The following is a 20,887-nucleotide window of genomic DNA, read 5'->3' as shown; positions in this document are numbered from 1 at the left end:
TGTGTACATTATGGTTCCATCTTATGTCAATATCACTGAGGACTGTTAGACCTGCCAGACTTGGTGTGGTCTTTCCCCACACTTTTTGGCTTCTCCCCTCCTGTATGCCGAAATTTGTTTTTGTTGGCATAAGGTCTCCTTGCACTTTACTAGTGCTAAAGTGTTTGTACTCTCTCTTTTAAACATGGTAAACTCCAATTGGCACATTTGTTTATGTATATGTTTCTAGTAAAACGGGCCAGGGCCTGTCAATTAAATGCTACTGGTAGGCCTGCAGCACTTATTGCGAAACCCATTTAAGTAGCCCTTTAAAATCCTGTCTAAGGCATGCCATTACAGCCTCTGTGTCAAACTGACCTGGCAAAAATACACCTTTTAACAAAAGAGTCTTATGGTGCACTCAAAGTCTGTATCTGTTCTAACAAACAATAACGCACAAAATTGTACAATTTTGCACAGATTTATACTATTTCTGCCTGCTGCTCTGAAAGGAATTCTGCCAGTAGCAAATAGCTGGACAACCGTGATGGGCCAGGCCCAGTGTGCACTGCTATATGGCCCAAATGCCCCCAAACGTGAACTCATTGCAACACGATCTCAACACTGCCCCTTCTTAAAGAGTTGAACTCAAAAAGTCAGTAATTTATTGAAGGAACAAGACAATATTCCAGTCAGTTCATATACAAATGTTGTTTCACATTTGTGAAATTCATTGTAGGCAAAACTATCTTGCTCTGTTGTCTATAGAACACATTAAAAAAACACCCAATGCATTTCAGCAAAATAAAGTTTGAAGCCTCAGGGCCATACGACAGTGCGTGCTGAGCCTGGCCTACCACGGTGGTCCAGCTATTCAAAAATAAACCTTTTTCCGGGCCTTAATAACTTTTTTCTAATAGATATGTCACCCTTAGGGTAGGCCCTAAACAGCCCACGGGGCAGGATGCATTGTATTTCATAGATAGGACTTGTGGTTTTAAAATTACATGTCCTAGTAGTGAAAAACTCTCAAATTCATTTTTTGACTAATGTATGGCCTACTACTCCGGCAGGACAACCTTATTACATTTAGTAAGTGGTAAAAAGTTTGATTGGGGACAGGCAGAAATGCCATGTTCAGACTCAAATGAATTGTGATTTCAAATCACCTTTAATGGTAAAGTGGATTTTAGATTACAGTTTTGAAAATGACACTTTTAGAAAGTTAAAACAACAGATGATCAACGGAATGCAGAGCAAATCAAACAATCACCCCCATTCACAGATCTGGGTTTAATCCATCAGCTTTTTTGCTTGCCATGCAATTCCAGTTTGGACCCAGCCATATGCAAATCAGTTTTGACCCTGTTCCCCTTGGGAACAGTCCAGCCCGAACTGCCATGCCAAGTCCTCCCTGGACCAGAAAAAAATATCTTGGGACCAGTTTCAGGGTATCTGGTGACTGGGGGGTTAATGTTTGCATTGTTCAGCATTCCGTCCATCATCTGTTCTTTTTGCATTTGTCTCCCCAAGATGGAAGGGTATGCCCAGACGTGGGTCCCGTGCTCACTGCGCCACTGGATTCAAGCTAGTCTAGCTGATGAAAGGTGATACCCTGAAACCGGTCCTAGGATGCTTGTTTCCGGTCCAGGGAGGACCTGGCTTGGCAGTTCGGGCTGGACTGTTCCCATGGGGAACAGGGTCAAGACTGACTGGCATATTGCTGGGTCCAAACGGGGGTGGCATGGTGAGCAAAATAATGATGGATTAAACCCAGATCTTTGTGACTGGGGGTGAATGTTTGCATTGTTCAGCATTCCGTCTATCATCTGTTCTTTTTACTTTTAGAAAGTTGGCATTTCCCTGCCTAACGTTTCCAGCTGCCTAGTCCAGTTAATTCCTCCCCCATAAGGAATGCGAGCTGGGCACAGACAGTGAACAATAGGATCTGGGTGTAACTGGGAGATGGCCATGCTGCCAGGATGGGAGGGCGGAGCTGCTTCCTGCTCCACTTACATTTCAAAGGGCTGCCTCAAGCACACTCACAAAGCAACCTAATAGCATCTTATTGTCACCCTAAACCTCTTAGAGTCTCAGCAGGAGAAGAAAGGAACTTTACAGAACTAGATGTGGGTGTGGACCTCAACTTTTCCCTACTTCACAGGGAGGAACCAGTCAGTTCATTCATGGACCAAAGAGGCGTCCATGGAATTAAAATCAATATTAAAAATATAGTTTTTTCAGGAGATTTGCAAATCAGAGAGGGCTTGCAGATCCTGGTATCTTCCTTAGACTCCGCAGAATCTCAGTGGTCTTGGGACTTGCGAATTTGGTACAGGATTTGGAAATCCTCAAAAAATGAAGAAAAACATAATTGAGCCACTTCAGCTGCACTTGGCCACATGCAGGGATTGACTTCCAATTGTAGGCCAAATCCCTGTTGCATATGGTCGACTTTCGGTCATACACAGCAAGGGTTTGGATGACTATGGCGGGTATGTGTGGAGCGCACTGTTGCATTTGATATGTGATCGAAAACCCACCAAAATCATTGAAGAAAAAAAAAGGTTAAAGTGAAGTTATGATTATCCCGGATTATACACCTTGATGTATATTTAAAAACAAAACACAGAAATTAATTTTAAAAAAAATAAATAAATAGGAGTTGTGGCTGCAAATTAAAACTGAAACAAATGTTGAAATTGGCATGTTATGATAGGACCACAATCCATAACTCGCAAATCAAACATACAAAACTATAACCTGCACACCAAATGCAACGTTTGTGAACTCAGAATAACAAATAATTACAACAAAACATACCCAAAGTAAGAAATAATGCTACATTTATAGTTGTTTCTTCAATAGCAATATGATATGTTATTTCATCCTTATTTACATCTGTAATTACTTCTGTCATATCAGGGGTGTGGTAATAAGGTTTGCAGTTGCATGAGTTATAGTGTCCATGTCTGCTGTACAAGTTATGGACGGTGATTCTAACCATGATGTGGTGATTTCAGTGGCTTTTCAATTTGCAACCTAACACCACTTTAACTGTGTTTTATGAATAAGCATATACATATTTCTATGTGTAAATAAAAAAAAAATGTTAATATGTAATACCACTCACTGATCACTTAAAACCACCTAATTAATACCTAAGCTCAAGTTATAACCTATGTTTTTGGCAAAAATAAATAAAATGTTCGAAAAATAATTACCTCTCCAAATAAGGATAGCAACCTTTTAATCTGTTTTCAGTCAAAGGGGCAACGCACAAGAGCAGTGCAGAGCAACAGTAATCAATACATGTAAATGAGTCTCAATAAGATACTTTGCAGTGTCCCTTGCAGGGCACTCCTCTTCTGCAGGAGAGCACTTTTGGCATGAAATGGAAAATGCAACAACAAGCATTACTGTTTGTTGCAGTGGGGACACATTTGTTATAGCCACTAAATCTGCTGCTATGTCAAAATTCCACATATCGGTGCAGCGCATCAGTGGTGAAGCACATTTTTGCTGCAGGATGGAGATGTTTCTGAAACCATTAGCCACCAAAGGGACATCCCAAGGAGGTCTAATAATGCCCTAAAAGGTGCAATACTGCTCCTGGAATTACTAGTAGTAGATTCCATAGCATAAGGAGTACACATAATAGTAGTAGTAATTATAATAATAAAACATTGTTTTTATAGCACTTCTCTGCACACTTCTAAGCATTGTAAACACAGGGAGTACGGTTATACAATACAATGATACTCAGTTTGCCTGCCTTGGAATGAGGGATGGCTGAGTTGGACTTGCCAAGACATTATCAGAATATGACTGCAGATGTCAGTGGTTGGCATTTAGCTCACAGACCCATCCTGCTGTCAAAGCCACTTGAAGACCCTAGAGGACCGGTCTTTCTTGCACACAAATAACTCTTCCAGTGTATGATGGAGCCTCTTCTTCGTCCTCACAAACTCTTACTGCCTCAAGGTTAAGGTTGCTTGCTTCGCTTCCCTTTGCTTCAATGAGTTGCAGGAGAGAACCTCCAAATATAAAGGTTCCTTTCACTCACTTCCCCCTTACAAACTGAGTGCGTTGGGGTGATCTGGAAACAGGTCACTGACCACATACTATGCCTTTGCTCCTCTCACTTTTTTAAAATACATTATTATAAGGCATTTAGGAAAAAATAGTTTAACTCCCAGTGGGGAGTAAAATAGAGACCCATATTCCAAATGGATAGTGCCACACACACACAAAAGCTAAACATTAGTTTCTAGTGATGTGGAAAAAAAAAAAAAAAAATAAGCCACCCAAAATGGGCTGTTCTAATGATAAGACTAGAAGCCAAGTTGAACTCAAAACACTAAAGTGCAATAAAATCAGGCCCTCGTTACGAGTGTGGCAGTCTTAAGACCGTGACACTCGCGGTGGCGGTGGGACCACCGCCAAAGCGGCAGTCTTACCTCCACATTAGAACCGTGAAGAAAGCGCCACAGTTGGACTGCTGACACCGCCACTTTTAGGCCGGCCAGCGGCCTGGTGATGCCGATTATGACCCCAGTGTCTGCCAGATTTTGCATGGCGGTTCCACCGCCATGCAAAGGCTGGGTGAGCAGGGGGGCCCCATGGGGGCCCCAGCACTGCCTATGCACTTGTCATGGGCAGTGCAGGGGCCCCCATAGACAGCCCCTTAACACTTTTCACTGCTTGAATTACAGGCAGTGAAAAGTGCGATGGGTGCTGTCGCACCTCACACACCGTAACATTGTCGCCGGCTCGATTACGAGCTGGCGTCAATGGTGTGGTAAGTTTCCCGCTGGGCCAGCGGGTGGAAACGCAGAGTGGCGGTTTTACGGCCCAAAATGTTTGGTGCCAAGACAGCATTAGGGAATTTTACACATCTTGGTTTTATTTATTTGTGATTTTGTATACCCCAGGCATGATTATATGTAATAGAGCACTTTAGAGAGAAAACATGTTTACTCAGAATTAGCTTACAGCAATAAATATAATATTCACTAACAAGCTAGGACGTAATTTAACATAACAGCATAGACAAGCAAAGGATGGGTCTAGGTACGCTACAAATATAACGTTTTCAGGGTGTAGTGCTGGGAATTTCTAACTCAAATCAAACTCATAATGAGGCCCTCATTGTTCCTGGCTAAGCTACGCTCTCTGCACAGCAACAAACGTATTAATTCTTACCTCCTGCTTCGATTCCTAATCACATTCTGCTGGGCTTTTTCGCTATTCTTCAAGCAATTTGGAAGCCACCTCAGAATCACAGCGGTGATCAGGGTTTTGCTTATAGTTGACCCGCAGTTTGGCCAACAACATCATTTCAGCTTGAGCACCAATACCCAGAAATGACCTCCTAATAAGTTCCAGTTCCTTTCTCCTCTAATCTGTCTCCAGTTTGATAAGCTAAGAGGGCCTTGGCAGGTATCCCTGGGTTTGATATGGACGCTTGTACATCCTTATCCTACAAGTTGACATATTACGATGTTATTAATTTTATCCCTGCGGATTACACTTCAAGTTCTGTTCACCGGACCTTCTTCTGTGAAACTGTTCCTTTCTGTGCCGTGAAAAATGTTACAATTATTTCAGGAGTTTGTCGAAGGCTGTGCCTATTTAAGAGGCTTCGGGACTACCTTTGCATGAAAGCGTCCATCGTTCATTGTGTTATTAAAGAACAATTCAAATGTATTTAAATAAATGGTGCACTTGGCACAAGGAAGAATGAGGATCCATTTTCTTCATTCCACATTCTGGAGGAAAGGATGTTAAGTAAAGTTTTGTGGTCATATATCGAGCTGTTGTTTTTCCTTCAAATGTAGACAGAAGGGGAAGCGTGGTTAGGCCGACTGCATTGTACTAAAGGTGGATACTGCACAAACCCTCTAACACGTTCTCCTGAGGGACCGTTGATGTGCATACACGACATGGATAATAGGCAAGGTGATTACAGAAGCGATACACATGAAGTGCTAAGAAGTCCCTACAGCACCTCACGAGACTCGCTGCTATTATAGTCGATTCAAGGCACTGTACACCTAAAGAAAGAACTCAAGGTGTGCTGCTATAAAATCCCACAAAAGGCCATAAAAGGTAAGGATGTTCTAGTTGCTTTAGTTCCGGTCCGATACACTTTAGTAAAATTACTTGTAATGTTGTATCTCTCTGCTCTCTCCCAAGGTATTGATCCTATGGTTAAAGGTCACGGTTCTTCCCTTTGCTATGTTTTCCTTTTTAGCTTCCCCATTTTATGATTTCCCGGACCTCTATCAATTAGGTCACGGTCATTGTCATTCAATTGTGACATCAGTTGTCATATCACTGCTAGCGGGCTAATGGTGGTGGATGCTACTTCTGCACCAAGCTGCACCTTTTTGACAGAATGTGTAGATTCCCAACACCAATGAGCTGACTCCTTGAGCCATGTCCTGTCCTCAGTGAGTCAGTTCAGATTGTGCTAAAATGGGTCCCAAAGGTTTTGCGAATAAGTGCTGTTGCCCAGGCTGCTCAATACTTAATAGTGTGTCGCCACTGGCCCCATTAAATTGGTATGTCATCTTGTGGTCCTTTTCTTGGAATATAAGATGATCTTTGCCATATACATCACTGCTGTCCCCAAAAATGTTCTTCATCAACTTAGACACCCTTAGGGAATTTTACACATCTTGTTTTTATTTATTTGTGATTGTGGGTACCCTAGGCATGATGCTATGTAGCAGCACTTTAGAGAGAAAACAGGTTTACTCAGAATGAGCTTACAGCAATAAATAAAATATTCACTAACAAGCTAGGACGTAATTAACATAATAGCATGGACATGCAAAGAATGTGCCTAGGTAAGCAAACAAATAACGTTTTCAGGGAGTAGTGCTGGGAATATCTAACTCAAATCAACAGATATGCAGATTATGCAGACCTGGCTGCCTCTGAGCCAAAACCTTCAACTGCCTAGAGTTTTGCAAGCATATGGTTGTTCCATAAATTTGTACAACTACTGTACAAACATACACAAGTCATGAGTTGAATTAGTGACAACTGTCAGTCACAACTGTGGCATGAATCGGGGGTATACGTTTTATTTTATCATTGTTCCAGCTACCAAGCCCCCTGGAAGGGGTATATGGAGAACTACTACTCGTATTCAACATGAATGCCGTAAACATGCCACATCCAAGTACGTTAAAGGTGGTCTTCTCTTTATTAATGATAGGACACACAAGCAGTGCATCGCAAAGGTGTAAGTTGAAGGTGTGATGCTACCCTCCCTGGCAAACTGAAGTGTTTTAGGTTTTTGTCGTAAGCACTATATGAAAACTCATGTTGCTGCCTGGTAATTTTAAACTGTTACAAACAAAAAGTGATGGAAAGAACGTTTGATGGGAGGAATGCTTTAATGCCCAGATATGGGTACTGCACTGACTGTGCCATAGGATTCATGCTGCACAAGCTGGGGTTATTTGTGTTGCAGTTCAGAAGGGAATTAGCCTACCAGTTCGGGCTGGACCGTTCCTTTAGGAGCAGGACCAAGGCTGATATGTATATAATTGGTTCCAGTCTGAAGTGGAATAGGGAGCAAAAAAACATGTGATCCTGATTCACAAAGGTAAACTTAGACCAAAAGTTAAAATTTACATCAAAAGTCAAAGTTTAGACTAAAAGTCTAAACTTGGTCCAAAAGTCTAACTTTACTGGGAGTAAAATAAGCAAGGCATAAAATACAATAAAACGCACCCCAGTCAGCTCCACCTGATTTGATGGTTAATCTCAGTTTGACTTTAAAAAACTATCAACAGAAACTAAAATTCGCCCCATGGCACACGTCACATCTAGAAATCTCACATCAACCAGTAATTTATTGCTTGTCCCCTTATCCCTAATACCATTTTTTTTTTAAAAAGGGCTTTAAAAAGATCTTCCGTAAAAACCACAGTCCACAAGGACATGCATTGAATTGACTTTTACATTAAGTCCACATTGACAGATTTTCCCTTCTTTTAGCAGGATATCATGATTCCCTGACATTAAATCTAGGTTTAACCCACACCACAATCTTAGGAGACGTTGAAGCATCTTAATATTTGCAAGTGTCTCCAGATAGGTAAAGGTCTCACTATTTATCCACAACCTTAACAAGTGGGAGACTGATTTCTTCTTACTGAAGTAGGTGAGGTCCTCATCTGAAGAAACCTGCCTTAATGTTCTTTTCAACTCCACCTTACTCACGTCTGTCAAATATGTGCCCTCTATAACATTTATTTATTTCCCTTGCACATGTTTGAATGCTTCCTCGTACTGCTCGGGCCCAGGATAGCTTGCTTTGCAATATCTCCTTTTTAAATAACAGTGAGATTTTTAATGTTACCACACTATCTATTCTTGTCCAAAATTTTATTATCTCTGCTTATGCTAAATGTGTCTACCCCGGTAAGCATGTTTCCACTCTGACTGCCTGCAACATGGCAGAGGGTGGGAGAGAGAGTAACTTTTTTAAGTACCTTCCTGCTTCAAGGTCCCAACTCTTTTTACTCCCTGTGTCGAACACCTCAGCCTCATACATGAACTGTGTCCTTATCATAGCCTGACAGGCTGTCAGCACAGGCCAGAAGGAGGGTCCCCCATATCGGTTGTCAAATTTCTTCAGTCCCCCTACCGACATGAGTGTCTTGGCTTGAGACAAAGCAAGGTGATCCTTCCAACCTAGATTATAGGAAAACTATACCCCGGGTATTTATATTTGTTGACTCTCTCCATTTCGACTTTCTTACCCAATTCATACTGTTTCTATGTTTCCCTATTTGAAGCACTTTAGTCTTATTTATTTTCAATTTTTTCTTCTTACAACAGTCCCCAAATATGTCCAATTTCCTTTGAAGCCCAATTCCGGTCGGTCAAAGATCACCAAGTCGTCTGCATACAGGAGACAACTGATGGGTGTACCATTCAATTTTGGGCTAAATGTATTTGGTTGGCTTAGGGCCTTAGAGATATAGGCCAGAAACAAGGAGAACAATGTTGGGGCCATTACACACCCTTGCCTGAAGCCATTTCTTATATTTATTCTCCTAGAGATGGAATCACCACTGTCCAGTTCGACATGGGCCCACTTATCGCTGTGGAGTTCCTTCAGAATTAAAAGCAAATCTTGAGGAATCCCCTATTCCTTTAGCACTTCCACAGCAATATGAGATCAAATGCAGAGCTAAAACCAGCAAAATAACAATGAAATACTCCACCCTGCTCTATAAATTTCTTTGCAATAGCCTACAAATAAACAATGGTCAATCGTCGAGTGGTGCTCCTTAAAACCACTCTGTTCCTGGGGTATAATGGAGTTTACTTCTGCCCACTCCTTAACCATCCCAAAAAGGATCTGAGAGAAAACCTTGCCACTTACATCCAAGCAGGTTGATTTGCCAGTAGTTCCAGTAGGGGTAGGGGGGGGCATACGCGCATTTTTTATGTATCGGTTTGATCACTGCTCCCTACCAACTATCCAGAAACCTTCCACTCAAAAGTATTTCCTGAAAAAGGATATTAAAAAAACCTGGACCACCATGCAGTATTAGTTTATATTTCCACTGCTGGTACGTTATCCAGACTGGCAGCCCTGGTGAGCTTTAACATCTCTATTGTTTTCTTAATTGTTCCCACACATCTTCGCCCACATGACCCAATGACTGTCTCTGGGAATTACCTGATCCATTCTGTACCAGCTTCCAAAATTTCCTGACATTTTTGATAACTATGGTCTCCATCATAACTTCCCAGAATTTTGCATGTGATTCCTGTTTATTCCTAGCTACCAGGTTTTTAAATTATCTGTTTAGGCTAAGAAGGCGCTATCCCCCAACTTTATTTCTTGAGAACCTTAGATGCCTTTCAAACTTCCGAATATTACAGTTTAATATTCTACATTCTTTATCAAACCAATTATTCCTGGCATGCTTCGCAGTTTTGTTTTTCTTTTGTAAAGTATTAAAGGCAGTAACTATTTTAAGGCATGCAACAGCTTTTTTAATTATTTCATCATACCAGGTACCAGGCTAAAGGAGCCAAGGATACCTTACCAAAATCTAAATCATCCATAATTGTATTGGAGAGCCTTCAACAAATTTTAAAACTTCTTTGAGAGCCTCGTTCTTAAACGTTGTGAGCAACCAACTTTTAAAGGTAGGTCCCTTGTCTGCCTGGGTGCAATATCCACTTTGAGGATTGTGCATAAGGAATAATGATTACTGCCTTCTAATGGTAGGACATAAAATTTCTCGATGAATTGAAAGGCCCATAATGGTACAAACCCATAATAATTTGGATAATTCGGATTATCCTGTTTAAACGTTTTCCTAGCAGGAGTATCTGAGGACACTCGACCATTCAGAATCACCAAACCATTTAATAAAAGAAAGTCTAACAAAGCAATATCTTTCTCTGATGCCACATTTAATGGCGTACAAACACATTGTATATTAAAAGCAGCTAAGCAGTTCTCACACATTTCATCCACAATCTCAAAGAGCAATTTGAGATTAAAGTCTCCCATCGTAATAATCAGGTTGTGGATGTACAGAACACCTTTTTTGAACACATCTTCTTTCAATAGCTCATTATTTCCCTTCTAATCAGGGGTACTACGTGTGTTCATATATACATTTAAAACAATAATACATTGCTTCCCCAGCCTACGTTTATTAACTGTATATCACAGGCTAATATCCAGTTACACCATGTTTTAACCTGCTGTACACTTGAGGTGATTTTGATGAATACCAGGGTTAACAATACCCCGGGGGCCGACCTGAGGCATTTTCTACTACCTCTAGATAGACCCTCAAAAACCCATCTATTTGTAGGAGCTCTCTGCACAGCCATGTCTCCTGGAAGCATAGGCTAGATTGCCCCTTTATAATTCCTCCAACCTCATTATGCTGCTTAACCCATGAATGTTCCCAGAGGGCAAACTGATGCGGAGAAACCCCGCCCCTAATCGAAGCTGCTTAAATTGGCCATTCACCCACAGCCTCCTCCCTACGCAGGCAATCATACCTCTTCTGATTAAAAGTATAATCCCCATATCTGTATCCTTCCTCATGGGGCACCATAACTTGATTCCTACCTACACTACTTTCCTTAACGTGTCTATAGCTGACAAAATCTCCCTGTGGGCCCCCTTTAACTTGGTTTACCTCTAGGCCACCGTGACAGGCTGTATCAGACTATATCCCCAGATATTTTCACACCCTGGAGCTGTAGCTCACTTTCCGTTTTAAGAAGAGTGTCTTCTCACCACTCCTGAATACAGCAAGATTTTTGTGACATCCTAGACATCTCTTTTTTGCAGAAAGCCTACTTGTTTCAGATCAGTTGTTAGGACTGAATATAGACTGGGGCAAGAAAAGAATATTTCAAGGAGCCGAGACCTGTTTAAAGGGTTTAGATTCTTTACTCTTTTCCCTCGTCGACTGCTTAGGGCTGGCTATAGATAGATCTATAAAGAGTTTACCTCCTTCCCCGTACCTCTTGGTCCCGTGAGAGAAGGACCTCCAACCCCCAGTGTTTTACTGGAACTTTGCTCCAGTGGGTGTGCAAATCTCAAGGTTGTATGCCATTCTACCCCTCTTCGGTTCCTCCAAAATTTTACACTCCTTACTGATTACCTCCTTCGGGCCCGCTGCCCCTCTGTACTCATTTTTTTGCCCCTCCTGACTTCTATCAGCCGAACCGGGGTCCACGGAGTGGGACATTTTCCTTTTGCTTATGTGCATTTTTCTTTAATTTGCCCTAGCCCGGAATACACTGATGCCTAGCACATTGGGCTTTCTTTTTCCTATCTCCAGCTGACTCCCCCTCTGCTCCTTTTTTTGTAGTTTATTTCTCCTTTGGGACAGGAGGAGTTGCCATAGCTGTAACAGTTGCCCCTTCTTTTTTATTAGCATTGGGTATTTAGATATATAAACCGAGTGCTGCCCCTCTACAGCTGGGACCCCATCCGTGGATTTAGCAGTTTCACTCTCCTCACACCAGTCACCTACCACTTCGCCCTAACCTGCTGGGTCCTTTCTCTCTTCAACTGGTATTACCAAATTGGGCATTCAACTATTTATCTGTTTTGCATTAGAACCATGACATACAACACTGATGACGAGGAGCATGGGACAACCACAAAGTGAGATGATAATGTGGGTGGGAGATTTTCATTCCTCAAGATCATAGGACTTAATAGAGACTTCACCAGCTCACCATCAAGGCTAAAGCCTATGACTTTTTGAGCTTTTGCAGGAGCTCAACTTATGACAGATTCCTCCAAATCCAGGATTTCTTGACTCTACAGCCCTTGAGTTCACCATGGGAGCTTACATGGCCGGTCCACTTCAATTGCAAACAAGGCGACAAGTATAATCTTGGATCCGGTTGAGTTATACCTTCCCCCATGGAAGACTGGGACATAAGCAACTCTGTCCTGTTCATGTCTAGTGATAAAGCTGATAAAGCTGAAGGACTCCGCAGAGCAAGAGTTATATTTTCCAATCCATTTTTAGATGGCACACCTTTAAAATGCTTCCCCACAATGTCAGCACCGCTGACTGGTGGCCTTCTCCAAGCTCCCACACCTGCTACAACTGCACAATCACCGAGATTTCACTCTCCAGTCTCAGACCAGTACGGGTTTGGAAGGAGCTGCCATGCAGTGCTGTGGTGCATCAAACATTGCAGCGTCATAGCATCCTGACGCCCTAGCAACCTAGCATCCTAGAGTCCAGCGTTTCAGGGGCAGGTACAAGCACAGTCAAGAAGTTAGGATCAACACTAATTTGCATATGGCTGGTTTAGTCTGTGGTGGCATGGTGATCAAAAAACAATGGACTGATTTGCGGCCCAGAAAAATTATGTGTGGCAAAGATGAACTCAAACAATTCACCTATTACTTTTTTGTTTTCCTCAGCCTTGCATTGTAGCACGACACATACCAATTCAACCTGAACTACAGGTCTTTGTGTGACTTTTAAAGAGTTTTTAAATGATATACCGAAATATGGTCTTCTTGAACAGGGAGTTAGACGGGCATGGCACTCAACCCAGTTCTTCTGCTTATATGAGCACCAATGCACTTGATGCTGGCTGAGTTGGAAAATTATTAAACATTTTACCATTCCACGCACAATACAGACAGCTTTGGAGTGGTAGGGCACCAGCTAAACCCAACAGGAATAAGTAAAAGCAGTTTTGGAAACCGCTGACTTTAATAATTTTCACCTCTGCGAGTATAGTACTCATGTTAATCCTATGCTTAAGGGATTGACTGGCAAAAGGCTGTTACTTCAGTAGATCAGCAGAGAAGGTAGCTAAGCAAATTCTATGATTAAAACTGTTGTTATATAAAAAAATCTATTTGAGATGGACAAATATAGCTCATCACTGGGGGCAATATACTCTTGGAGATGTAGCAGTACCCTACCTAAAAAAAGGAAACTGCTCATCAGAAAATATATAACATGTATATACACACTTGTCGGGCACATTTTTGTTTTTTTCCCTCAAAAACAACTGAATTCGAACTAACCAAACCAGCAATCAGCACTGAAAGAAGGGCCCTGCCCCAATTCCGTGCACAGGATCCAGACTCATTATAAGAGGTATGCACCTCTTTGTATGGAGACAGGACACAGCTTATTAAAGTTTAAGTGGGGCTGTGCCCAGCTCCTCCCTCCCATCCTGCCAGTGATGGCCCATCCACTCACATCTAAGCCCTCATTGTGTGTGGCTATCAAGCGGGAATACACAAAAGCCAACTGTCAAAGGGAGAGAGTGTGGCATAATGGCCAGAGCTGTCGACTTTGAAGCCGGGAGAATCAGGCTCGAGTCTCATTGTCGGCTAAACATCCTGTCATTCTGGGCAAATCACTTAATCTTCCCATGCCTACAATTTAGCACCTTGAGACCCTCATGGGTGATTTGCAGCGCTTTACAAATCATGGCAACACCCAGTCATGTGACCAGAGACAGGATGCAGGCACGAAACAGTAAGGCAAGAAAATGGCAACTTTCTAAAAGTGGCATCTTCAGACCTGCAATTTAAAATCCAACTTCACCATGAATTATGATTTTAAATTAGGATTCCACAGACACCAAATATAAACTGGTAATCTATTCCCATTTGCAACTTACACTTACAAAATGTAATAAGGCAATTCCAATGTCCTGCTATGGGAGGGATAGGCCTTGCAGTAATGAAAAACGAATGTAAGAGTTTTTCACTACCAGGACATGTAAAACTTAAAGGTACATATCCAACATTTTAAACAAACTGCACCCTGCCCTTGGAGCTGCCCATGGCCTACCCTAAGAGCAACATATGTATTAAAAAGGAAGGTTTGTGGCTGGCAAAAGATTTATTTTGCCAGGTCGGAATGGCAGGTTAAAACTGCACACGCAGGCTATGCAATGGCATGCCTGAGACATGTTTAAAGGGCTACTTAACTGGGTGGCACAGTCAGTGCTGCAGGACCACTGAAGGCATTTAATTTACATGCCCTGGGGCACATGTAGTGCACTTTACTAGGGACTTATAAGTAAATTAAATAAGACAATTTTAATATGACAGTTGGGTTACCAAGTTTGAGCAGCGAGCACAGGCACTTTATCACTAGTTAGCCGGCCAATAAATATGAATTCAGCAAAAAGTAGAAGGAGGAAGGCAAAACGTTTGGGGGTGACCCTGCAGAAAGGGCCAGGTATAATACTTATTACTAGATAAAAATCCACACTGAGGTTCTGTTGAAATAAATGCACTTCTGAGATCCCGTAAACATTGCCCCCAAAGTGCCTATGTACAAATGTTTGCATTAACATTGAAAGGGATTCAGAAATTTCCTTCGAGAAATTTAGTGTAGATTAATCAATGAAGACCAACGTTAAATAAGCAATAAAAAGTGCCCTTCAAATGGAAATCATATTTTTACTTTGAGTATGTAATCAATTCTGGACCCCTCCATTTAAAATATAGTGATATGTTTCTTGACAAAATACTTTTCTTACATGATGATACAAATAAAACACAGTACGCATAGCTGCTGATCAAATCTAAAATATAAATTCCATCCCAATAACAATCTTGCTTCATCCTTGTGATAAGCACGGCATGACTATATTAGTAGAAAGAAAACATTTGAGATGTTCTTAGGAACAGAGAAGAGTCTATTAGAAAGCAACAAATTATATTTACATTTTTTGTGGAGCAGTAAAATGTGTCACAACAAAACAACAGAAGGAAAATATACTTTGAACCAGCTCACCTGTAAACATCATTTGTAGCTTGAATATTGTAAAAACTATTTTCTAATTGTTTCAGCGTTTGTCAAAATTTAAGGCATTCTGAAAATGCATGAGGATAATAATGCAATTCTATTCTGCATTAACCTATTTTTAAAAACTGCCTAACTTTTCCACAGTGAATATTATGAGCTCTTCAGAAGAAGTGTGGCTTCAGTTTAAAAGGGTTCAGCAACAAATAAAAATTGTATTTTGATTCGATTCCTTCAATTTGTATAATTGTATTTGTATAACGGAAAACATGTACAAACCAATCTTACCTTTGCTAATAACTCACGATGTATCTTAAAGTGTATTGCTCCAAGGCCCACGGTTATCTCACTCACTACTGCATCACACTTTAACTGAAAGAACAATTAATGATGTAAGTAAGAAATATAATCCTAAAACAATGCATGTCAAAGGCATGTGGGCCATCGGTTTAAATAATTTTACATTTAGAATTGGGTTCTTGCCTATCCATTTGAAGCCACCACGGTATGATCTTTATGTATGGTTGCCCTATAGTTTTAGGTTTACGATACCTGTTCTGCCCAAGGTGCTTCGTGGCAGTGCAAAAAGACACCATACGATTTAGAATCTGTGACATCCACTACCTAGAGGCTGCACAATGGGTGATATTAGTTGCTCATTTTGGGGGAATTCATCAGCTAATGGTTAGTTTCCCAGACTGTACTCGATGCTATGCAACAGGTTCCCTATTTTACTTGACTTGCCTTTGCACAGTTATGAACTCTGCATCAACTTTGTTTTTAGATTTTCTAAAAAGCAATAGCTTTGTTTTTTTACTAAGAGCACTAACTATAACCATTAGGTTATAAAATGGAGGGACAAAATGATGCCATTCAAAATAAATACTATAGATCTATGTGGTAGGCTCCTTGTACAAGACACCACCGTTAACATTTCACTGAGCAGAATGCATTATTTCATACTTTTTTTTGAGTCAGCCATGGAAGATTCTTCCATCAGGACAGGATCAGAAAGTATGTATGAAACGGTCATTTAAGGCCTTATTGTGATTTCTGTACGTGTATCCACAGCCAGCCTTGTTCTCAAATACGGAAGGGACTTCAGGATGGGACACTTTTTCCCAAATATTTAGACAAGATGCTTTCATCAGTCATCAGCAGTGAGCCATGAACTTATGGTCTGTGTCGTTAGTTGGTACTGGAACACATTTAATGAGAAAAATGGGTGTGTTTACTGATTTTTAAAATACTCGGAACGTTGTCTATACTTAAATGGTGTAAATCATTGGGACAGAAGATTTTAGCAAGAGGTGGGCATTGATCAATCTCTTTGCACTGTGCTGTGCACAGGTCAAAGTCACAAAGTTTAAAAAACGGTTAAATCCGAATTCGGTTTTACCATCTCGGGGTAGACTTGACGCTGAAGTAATGGGATCTTGCAAATAACATTGTCAATCAGTTTAGGACTGCTGCCAACATGCTCCTCGGAACGTGGATGCAGATGAAGATGAAATTATAGTTGGATTTAGTCATGTTACACAGTAAAAAAAATACCTTGACTCGGTGCACTAAACTTACACAAGTTATCCTTGTGTAAGAAGAAGAAAGCATTCTATTATCATAGTAGCAGCTGTCCATAGCTAGAGGCTTCAAATGTTAATAGCGGCACAGTTTGCCATAGGATGTTTCATTTTGGCCAGATGGTATCATTCAAAGCTAAAAACAATATAGTAGGCTTTAGCCAAATCAACACAACTGACAAATATTTGTGGTGTCTACAAATTGGAGGGGACAGGAGACATCAAAATGTTTAACAAATCCAGTTGAAGAACTCAATTTCTCATAATAATATGCTCAACTATGTATTAAGACAAAGCATAACAGTGAACATAAGTGAATGCCACATATTATCACAACAAGAGGTTTCACGTCCCTTCCGTCTGTTTAGTATATCTCTTGGCACAGCATTTGTATGTATGAATGAATATATGTATGTGGAATTTGTTTATCAGGAATCTAGTCAAAAATCTGCTAACAGCTGTACAAGGTCAAAGGGAAGCATACAGTCTATGAGTAGAGGTTGGCGGAGTCTTGGAGCAGGTGTTTGGTACAACATGCAGAGACAAGGTATAACCAATTGCACAATTAATGGCAGTAACAAAAGTCCAATTAAATACAAACATTTGGAGCCTCTGATGTTGAGGCAATATTACTGCATAAATTACCTTCTCTGCCAGCTTCTGGGTCTCGGCCTGGGTGTCGAGTCTTTGAAAATCGTGTCTGCTTTCTATCACAGAACTTATAAAAAGCTGGAAATCAGCAGACGGCCTGCAAAGAGATGAAAGTACACTTCACAATAATATACTTCCAATCTCTCCAACTTACTGAAAGAAATATGAGTAATATAGGAATTAAATACAGACTTAATGGTCACGTTTTTGTAATACTTAAGCACATTTGTTGCATTGCACTTTTAGTCATCCAACCTTCTGCGGATGTTTGAGGTGGCTATCGTTTCAGTCAGATCTATTAATTCAGTGGTGGTCTGAAACTGGGATGTGCAAGAATTGGCTCTCTTGTTTAGCCTCAAATCCTAAACTTCTTAGCAACCCAAAAACACAGCCGATAGCTATATGTGTGCGCTGATCACATGTAGTACTTGTTTTCATCGAGGGTATGCATCTGTCAAGGTCAACAACTGCAGTTTCCATAGCTACAGTGGACTAATTAGGGCTCGAAACACAAAATAGTACTTACTGTAATTCCAAGAGATGAAGAGAGCATCAGGACAGATCCCTTGATGTCATTCTGAATTTCCTTTTAAGGTTTCCAGATCACCAGTAATAGTTGGACCATCTAGTTTGCACACTTTCAGATATATGTACCCAGGGCCTGTAAATGGACACTTTTTTCTGTGCTTGAATCAATGTCTGCAATCACGGACTACAATAGTGGGCATTCTATCCATCTGTAGAATGATGATGTGGGAGCTGTCCACAGAGCTGTGATGACTACCCCATACCACACTTTTGCTTTATGTTTCACACAAAATTGATGGCGCAGTTGTACTGAGCAGAAGGGTTACCAGTAACTGTGAACCAGCAAGGCTTTCCACAGGGCAAAGGTGTCTCAGCAGTCTGAAGAATGCAAACACAGGCATCATACAGTCGCCACAAAGAGTGTTGTCGTGCCTAACATTCACTGCCTCAGCCAGGCTACCCCAGATCATGCTTCTTTAACGAGATGTACTTTACGTCTCAAGGCGCGTTTGTCCTCTAAAGCGTCCGGTTGCAGCGTGCAAAGAGGTCGACACACGGTTTTGTGGTGTCGGAGTCCGACTTGTGCACCTGCACTCCATTTTTAATGTGGCCAAGCCCTGTCTCAGGGATGGGTACATGACATCTTCTACCTCCCGAACTAGACGTCAGATCAGGAGGATTGGGTGTAACAACAGAGTACCGTATATTCACTTTACCTTTGTGCCCAGTAGGCAGCGCCGTTAGACACAATACAGGTGTACCGTAGTCTTCATAGTAGAAGATACGGAACAGGAACACAGAAACTCCAGTGCAATACAATCTTCTGCAATGAAACATAATTCTCTATGCAGTGCGAAAGTGGCCGTTAATACTTGGGAGCCACTTTCATACTCCAAACAAATGACTGTAATTAGGCCCTTGGTGGCAGTGAAAAGTAGGCTGGGGCAGCTAGAGGTATCTTATAGAGACTTTTGCCTGCTTACGGGTGGGTGGCTCCAAGACAAGGCCCGAGGAGACAGGTAAGGCTGGCAAGGGGACTACAGCCCGTGGACCAAGGGGCAACTGAGGCCTGGTTTAGCCCTGGTTTCAGTTGCTGATACGGCCTAGTGTGAAAAGCACTTGCTCCTGACATTTGGTGTGATCTACGGTCACCCGTTCCAGTTGTGGCAGGGCTACCATCATCATTTCAACCTTTGAACGTCCCTAACTGTGGTGTCCTTCTATAGTCTCTAAACTGACTACCAATAATACTCAACACCTTTCATTTGTACTATTTCAAAATGACAGACCCGTGTAATAGGCTATACAACTTAAGGTAATATTACAAATTTCATAGAGCACAAGTTATACATTTACGGAAAATGCATCTTCTGATGGATAATTTTAACCACATAATCCTTACCTTGAGAATACGCCCAGGCTTCAGACTGAACCTGAAGATTTTCTCAGCATTGCTCCCACGCGACAGCAGGTGCTATTGTGCTGCTTTGCGTCAACTCCATCCTGCCCCAGAAGGGAGGCCAGAGCCACATATATACACCACCTCTGCGTGCTGACATCAGTTCCATTAATTCTGCAACTTTGGACATGGGTCCGGAGCTCCCTCTCTAACTTTTTTCTTTATTATCTCTGATGAGGTTTTTTGTCTAATTTTGCTTCAGTGTGCAAGAGAATATGGCCACAACTAAACCCAAAGGGTGTAAGCTTTGCAGGGACTGTAACAAGCAGATGTCTGTGACAGATCCCCATGGAGTCTCTCTGATGAAGAGGGTTTTGCAGGGCTCCAAGGCCTGCAAGTTCTGCACAAGTATGAATCCGGGCGATCCAGGACTACAAGGCCAAAGTATATTTTGCTGAACACCATCAGAAGGCACATAAGTCCTGCTCCTGATCGAGGCTGAGGGCGTGGACTCGCTCTCGAGGCAATTCTTGCATCAGCTCCCTCTCTCCATTGAAGTCATCAGGTAAGTCCAAGAAAAAGAAAAGTAAGAAGTCAAAGTGTTCTCTCTCCCTGTCTCACCACTCTTGTCCTAACTAGTCATGTGAACTTCAAGGTGCCACTTGATCTCGGTCCAGGTCCTATACCAGGGAACTGATCCCCCAACTTGACCTAATGCACCCCGGGTTTCTGGGTCCGTCTGCAATGTAGCAGCAAATGAAAGCTTTCAGAGGAGTCATGATGCACATATATGGCACCCTGCAGGCTTCCTCTGGCATGCCTTCGGGTTCCAAGAACCCAAGGAGACCTCTAGTCGGGATACTGTCACTGGATCCTTCATCTACACCACTGGTGCTTCGTGTCCCTGATGTGGGTTCTGCACCGACTCCAGAGCCAACGCCAAACCAGACTTCAATGCCTGTGCCACAGCCCACAATAGCCCATGCCACCTCAACCCCAGCCTAGACACTGGAGGAGGGCCAGATAGTCTTGTCTGACTCTGAAACAAATCAGATTAGACAGAAGTTGCATTATACGCCACAACCAGTCCAGCCTCATTCCGACTCCGACAGAACACTTCTCAGAGCATGAGACAGTCCACAAGCCCTTCACAACTTGTTTGGCTCAGACTCTAACCAAAGCCAACGTAATCTTGGAGATTATGCTCAATATTATGACAAACATGTACATGGATTTGCAGGAGGCTAGTGGTCTGAATACCTCCCCTGTCATTGGGCTGACACCTCCTACATTTCTTTCTCTGAGGAATCAGCTCCTTCTTTCTCTGGTTACCTAGCGTGTGGGAGAAGTTTTGGACCTACAGCTTTCATTTAATGAGGTGCTGATGGAGGTTCTTCTGCCCAGTTCAAGGTGGGCCAAGCGAACTTTTGCTC

The 20,887-nt window shown here is 41.8% G+C and overlaps 1 protein-coding gene across 1 annotated transcript in view; it reads right to left on the bottom strand.

Annotated features, from left to right (window-relative positions):
• RARS2 (arginyl-tRNA synthetase 2, mitochondrial) overlaps positions 1-20,887 on the bottom strand; it is a 205,974-nt gene that overhangs the window by 164,036 nt on the left and 21,051 nt on the right. Inside the window, exons 3-4 of the mRNA XM_069235558.1 lie at positions 17,522-17,624; positions 15,585-15,668 (exon numbers count right to left, since the gene is read on the bottom strand). Of these exons, the coding sequence (XP_069091659.1) occupies positions 15,585-15,668; positions 17,522-17,624 (187 nt within the window). The remainder of the gene's footprint in view (positions 1-15,584; positions 15,669-17,521; positions 17,625-20,887) is intronic.

Source organism: Pleurodeles waltl, chromosome 5, assembly GCF_031143425.1.
Source record: "Pleurodeles waltl isolate 20211129_DDA chromosome 5, aPleWal1.hap1.20221129, whole genome shotgun sequence".
NCBI classification, from domain to species: domain Eukaryota; kingdom Metazoa; phylum Chordata; class Amphibia; order Caudata; family Salamandridae; genus Pleurodeles; species Pleurodeles waltl.
Note: the sequence above shows the minus strand (reverse complement) of the source record. Positions and strands in the feature narration are given on the sequence as shown.